This window comes from Indicator indicator, chromosome 10, assembly GCF_027791375.1.
Source record: "Indicator indicator isolate 239-I01 chromosome 10, UM_Iind_1.1, whole genome shotgun sequence".
Classification (NCBI taxonomy): Eukaryota; Metazoa; Chordata; class Aves; order Piciformes; family Indicatoridae; genus Indicator; species Indicator indicator.
The window spans coordinates 36,234,666-36,240,665 of record NC_072019.1 but is presented as its reverse complement, the minus strand read 5'-3'; the positions used below and the strand labels follow the sequence as shown (position 1 = coordinate 36,240,665).

The window sequence follows — 6,000 nt, the reverse complement described above, 5'->3', positions numbered from 1 at the left end:
CCGCCCGCCGCCTCCGGAGAAGGGGGGTGGATGGGCGTGTCGCTGGTCGGCCCCGCCTTTTCTCGGCGCTGATTGGTAGCAGCTAACGCTCGTCAGCTGAGGGGGGGTGGTGCTCGGCGCGGCCACGTTCGGGTGCGCGGCCAGCGGCGCGACGGGCGCAGCGAGCGGCGGCGAGCGCGGGGAGATGGGGGCGCGGCGGCGGCCGGCGCTCTGACAGCCCCCGGCGCTCCTTCAGCGGCAGGCACAGCGGCTCCCGGCAGCGGTGGTGGTGGTGGTGGTGGTGGTAGCGGCAATAGCGGCCGCCCCCTTCCTCGGCGCGGACCATGTTCGCCAAAGGGAAGGGCTCGGCGGTGCCCTCGGACGGGCAGGCGCGGGAGAAGTAAGCACCGCGGCGGCCGGAGGAGCGGGGGGTAACGGGGTGGAGGCGACGGTGATGGGGCGGCTTTGTGCGGGCCGGGAGATATGTGTGGGGGAGAACCTCCTCCTTCGTCCGCCGCCTCTGACCCGTCGCTCGGCTGTTGCAGGCTGGCGCTGTACGTCTACGAGTACCTGCTGCACGTCGGCGCCCAGAAGTCGGCGCAGACCTTCCTGTCCGAGGTGAGCCCCGCTGCCCCCCGCGCCCTTTGTGCGCCGCCGCACGCATGCCCGCCCTCCATCTTGCGCGGGGCGGCGGCGGCGCCGGGGGGTCGCCACGCGTGGGGGGCCCACGCCCACTCGTGACCACCCCCCACCAGCCACCACCTTCCCCTCCTCCAACCCCCCCACTCCACCCCACACATTTCCCCGCCTTCCTCTTGCCGGCAGATTCGGTGGGAGAAGAATATAACGCTGGGCGAGCCCCCCGGCTTCCTGCACTCCTGGTGGTGGTAAGTACCGGGGGTGGGTCTGTCCGGGCGGGTGGGAGTGCGCACACGCACCCGGGTCCCCGTCACGGGTGCCTCACCTGGGCTGCCCGACAGTCCCGGACTGGGGTGTGGGGGTTGTACCGGTGGAGCTCGGCCCCATGGGGTGAAGCTCCGGTGACGGCGTGAGTCAGCAGCGGCGAGCCCCACACCGCCTGGGCTTCTCGTTCCCGCTCCCCGCAGGGTGCCGAGGCGCGGCGGAGCTAGTCCCGGCCCCGCGGGAGCGGGCGGGGAGGCGGCAGCCCTCCTGCCTTGCAGCCCTCCTGCCTTGCAGCCCTCGGGGATGGAAAGCCACTGGGGATGAGCAGAGAGCCCCAAGTTATGGTGGGGCACTTGGGGCGCCTGGGGGATGGCAGGTTGAGGTGGCAGCGCTGTGGTGAGAGCTGAAGAAGTCACTGAAGCGCCACGGATGTTAGCCCTTTTAAAGGGTGCTTTTGCCTTTTAAAACACGCAGTGTCACCCATCCCGGGGGAAGCAGCAATGTCAAGCTTGGACGTGCGACCACTTCTGGCCGAGGTCCGCTCCCTGACCGTGGGTCCAGTGGGGTGGGAAGATGCTTACCTCTGCCGATCCCCCACCCTGTCTCAGTGTGGGAACGCTGACGAGTAACCATCTCCTCTCTTGACTTTCTCCACCACGCAGCGTGTTCTGGGACCTTTACTGCGCAGCTCCCGAAAGGCGAGACACTTGTGAGCATTCGAGTGAGGCGAAAGCCTTTCATGACTATGTGAGTAACAAGTTTCTAATCCTCGCGGTAATTACGGTGTTGGGGAGCTCTGGCTTCTCCCGGCGAATTGAAAGTCAACTGTAACCCACTGGCAAAAGCCTGGTGAAGTTTTTTTTTTTGTTTTGTTTTGTTGTTTGGTTTTGTTTTTTTTTTGTTTAGTTTTTTTTTTTTTTTACCAACAATGTCCTGATTTGACTGAACAGTCTTTCATAATGTTGCAATTATGTAAATTAACTCTGATAGTTATCTTAAGCACTTAAAGGCATTCTGGCTATTGGTAGAATGAAGGAGTTTTGCATAGCAGTGAACAACAAAGCCTTTTCTAGAGGATGGTTGGTGAGATACTTCATGCTGAGGGCATCTCCAAGGGTGGGCAGGTTGGTTTGGATGGGGAGGAGGGGGAGGTTCCCCCAGATTGCTGTTGAATGCCCTGGTGAATATCTCTTTGCCTTTGGCATGGCTCAGGGTGGGCTTGGTTGCCTGCCTGAATCCTCCCTTGAGACGAAGGTAGAGACGTCTTTGCTCATTGAAGGTGGTGTTGCAGACCCCCTTTGGCTGATGATGTGTGTGTTGTCTGTTGTTATTGTGTGGTGCTCTCTGTAGGGGTGTCAGCATCGCCCAGGTGTGATGCTCCTGGGGTGGGATGCTGGGGCTGAGGTGCTTCCCCAAAAAGACCCTTCTTGGAAGGGATTCATGGCATGGTGGCTCCAGTGGGCAACGGGTGGGCTGCCCGCTCTGGTCCCTGAGCGTGTTGCCTGTATCCACAGCATCGGGAGGAATTCACATCAAAGGATTAGTCACCTGGCTGTGGGCTTGGACCCTAGTCAAGTGAGTTTAAACCCTGTAGCAGGAGTTGGTTTTGTCTGTTCTGGGGAGCCTGTGGTATGGAAACCATTTTTCCTCCCTTCCCAAGTTTCTCATTGCCTCGACATGCCTGGGTTGAGATGCACAAGGGAAGGTTTGCAGGCAAGCAGTGCTTGGGCGAGCGTCTTGGGGACGTCTGCACTGCGCCTGCGTGCTGGTGCTGGACGTGGCTGTCGCCCTGGGGTGCAGGCAGTGCCAGGCTGCCAGAGATCCTTGGCTGGCTGCTGAGCTGCCCCTCTGCTGGAAAACCGCCCATCCTGCCAAAGCAGATCTGGGTGTTTGTCTGTCCCTCCCCAGCGCTGCTCTCTGCATCGCTTGTTTTTTACTGGGTCGGATTAAGATGGTGAACTCCTGAACCAAGGGGTCACAGCAGATAAGCAGTGGCACATCCACCAGTGCTCAGCTCAGCATGGCCAGTTGCTCACTTCCTGGGCCAAAATCTTGGTGTTTCGGAGCCCAGGTGGAACAGCAGACTCATGAGGAGCAAGGCAAAGGTAGATCTTGGGGCAACAAAGCCACAGGTGAAGGTAACATTAGCAACTAAGACGTGGTAATGCTCCATTCACAGCAGCCTCCTCATCGTGTCTGAGGATTTAGTGTATTTAGAGAAATTAATCTTTTTTTTAGCTTGGTAATAATTCTAACAATAGGCCTGAGTGCATTAGATGATTTGCATAAACTTCTTTTAATACACGTTGCTGTAAGCTTACAGTAAATAGACACAATCCTGATTGTTTTTAGTTCTTGCTCTAATGCAGTTTTGTAACAGCCCCAAGTGCTTTACCTTTTGGGTAAAGAAGATTTTTCACTCTCCTGGCCTTGGTGACGTTGATTTGGTTTCCCTGGGTGTGTTTTGGCCTCAAAGTAGGGGTTGTGCTCCGTGGTGTGGCAGGTGGCAGATGCTCATGGCACAGCCCCTCTCTGAGGAGAGGCATTTTCTCGGCGTGGCGTGTACTTTACAGGGTGAGGGACCTACCTGGCCAAAACTTAAATATTAACCAAACAGCCAAATGAGAACTCTGGGAGTGTGAATAGTGCCTTGTTTCTCGACAGTGTCTGTGCTAGGGCAGGCTGCTGGTAGTGGTGAACACGATGGCCAACCTGGCTGATGGGCACTGGAGTGGGCATGCAGGCTTTTATCAAATACCAAACCCTGTAACCCATCAGCAGCATGTGGCAGCTAAAAACAGGGCACAGTCTCTGAATGGGGCTGGATCAGCGAGGCATGAATCAATTCCTGTGGTAGTTGTGGTTAAAAATATCCCAATACAAGCCTTGGCCCAGGTTGATAGAACATGGTATTTACACTTGGCCAACGATGAGCAACTTCGGCAAGGCCAGTTTGGTGTTTGCCCAAAATATGGCATTTATTTCCCCAGAGATGATATATTCACTGTGCTGCTCTAAAGACAAAACCAGGGTGGTGCCCTGGGGAGCAGCACAGCAGTGCTGAGCCAGCTGGGGCTTGGCACAGCACCCTCCTGTAGCTGGTGCTGGAGGGGTGCTTGCATGGGAGTTGTGTCTTCGTGAGGGGAGTGCCTCATTAGTGGGGTGCTAACAGTGGGATTTGCATGCTGTGCCATTTCCATTTCATTTCCCAGTGTAACTGTGTGAAAACTATTAGAAGCAGCAGGACAAATCACCAATTTCCCCCTCCAGTTCTTCATATTTAAGTCTTCAGCAATAGCGGCAAGAAATAAAAGAAAAAGAGAAATCTCAATTCTCTTTTTTTGGGAGACCCTTGAAAACTGTAGGCTCTTGATATGGCTTTTCTCTTGAGCTGGAACAAAAGGCTGCTGGTAGAAGGGTGCTTCTTGGGAGAGAGGGGATGGGAGCTGGGGTTCACCTGGCACAGGCAGGAAGAATGCTGTGCTTCTCTTTCCTTGGGACTGCCTTGTGTCTCTTAACACAACTAACAAGTGCTGGTTGGAGGGTTACTAGTTGTGGTCTCCCACCTTTATCAAAAGAGTTTGTCCAAGTTAACAGAATCACAGAAAACATCCAGTTGGAAGAGACCTTCAAGCTCATCCAGTCCAACCCTTGATCCAAGCACTGAAGGGTCAACACTAAACCATGTCCCTAAGCCCCAGGTCCACACACTGCTTGAACACCCCCCCAAGGATGGTGATTCCACCACTGCCCTGGGCAGCCTCTTCCTATCTTTGAGAACCCTTTCAGTGAAGAAACATTTCCTAACATCCAGCCTGAACCTCCCCTGGGGCAGCTTAGAACCATTTCCTCTGGTCCTATTGAATGTCATCAAGGAGAGGAGGAGGCTGCCCCCTCCTCGCTCCAACCTCCCTTCAGGTAGCTGTAGAGAGCAATGAGATCTCCCCTCAGCTTCCTCTTCTCCAGCACCCGAGCACCCAACGACTCCTAAAACTCCCCCCAGGTCACTGCTTTGGTCTGCTGTGCTGAGCAGAGCCCTGGGGTGAGCGTGCTGGCATCCTGGGGTGCTCCCACTGCCCCCCCCTCAGAGCCGGCGGACTCCTGGGGGCTCGCTGGGCATGAGAGGGGATTTCAGCCACCGCCTTCTTGGGCTGCTGGCTGGTGGCAGTTGAGCATTTCAACACCCTGAAAGCCAATACAATTTGAGTTAGCAGTGATGACTGCCAGTTTAAATACCGCAGTGAATTTCTGTCAAAGAGGTAATACACAGGAAGGGGAATTGCAGAAAACTTGATCACCTGAACCACTTCAGTCGATTTTGGCCTCGAGCTACTGAAAATGAACTTAAATCTAGTTGGCTGTTGCTGCAGACTTTTTGTGGTATGGCTCTGCCTGCCTGGCCAGCTCAGGAGAGTTAAAATTGGGGTAGCTTCTGGCAGACAAGAGACTTTGGCTTCATCCTTCCCCTCCTTTCCAGCTGCCCACTGAGAAGGACCCATACCTGGGAACATTTGAAATGCTGTTTTCTTTGCAGTGCAAGATGTATAAAGTGGTGGCTTCAACCTGCCCTTAATGCAAAGCATTGATTTATTACTTCTTTTCTGGACTTTGGAAAGCTGCTGCAGTTCTTTCTGACTTGGGTCTGGAAGGATGCTCTGCTGCAGCAGGGATGGCTGCTGCTGGAAAGGTGACAGTTGGTCTGGGAAAAGATGGTGTGCTTGGGGCTTGTGCCCTCCCATCCTGGTTGAGGATGGCCAGGGCTCTTCCATTTTCATCACCACCTGAAACAGTTCCACTTGGGTTGAGGTCTTGCTGAGAGGGCTTCTGAAGCCCCTGGATGGATGTAGCTTCCAGACTTGCTGGCATTGCTGTGTGAGGCTGCTTGGTGGGGAATGAGCTGAAACCCAAGGGGCTGAAAGGGTTTTAGCCTGTTGGCCGTACAGACTGGGAGTGTCGCCTAGGTGCTGGAGTTTGAACCCCAGCTGTTCCCTCTGCTGTGAGTGCCCTCCCAGCCATGCTTTGGAGGTGAGGCATGGGAGATGTTCCTTTTCTGCTGGATCTGCCCTGACTGGCTATAGGACAGGCGCCCATCCCAGTATAACTGCCTGGATAGCCCTG

At 55.4% G+C, this 6,000-nt stretch overlaps 1 protein-coding gene across 31 annotated transcripts in view; it reads left to right on the top strand.

The window, feature by feature from the left end:
- Positions 1-323: 323 nt before the first annotated feature.
- Positions 324-6,000, top strand: part of SSBP3 (single stranded DNA binding protein 3) — a 69,271-nt gene continuing 63,594 nt past the window's right edge. For 27 of the 31 annotated variants that reach the window (XM_054384006.1, XM_054384003.1, XM_054384013.1 and 24 more), the window contains exons 1-4: positions 324-379; positions 525-597; positions 805-866; positions 1,545-1,629. In XM_054384006.1, the coding sequence (XP_054239981.1) occupies positions 324-379; positions 525-597; positions 805-866; positions 1,545-1,629 (276 nt within the window). The remainder of the gene's footprint in view (positions 380-524; positions 598-804; positions 867-1,544; positions 1,630-6,000) is intronic. The other 4 variants (XM_054384015.1, XM_054384014.1, XM_054384007.1 and 1 more) reach the window with 2 other exon arrangements.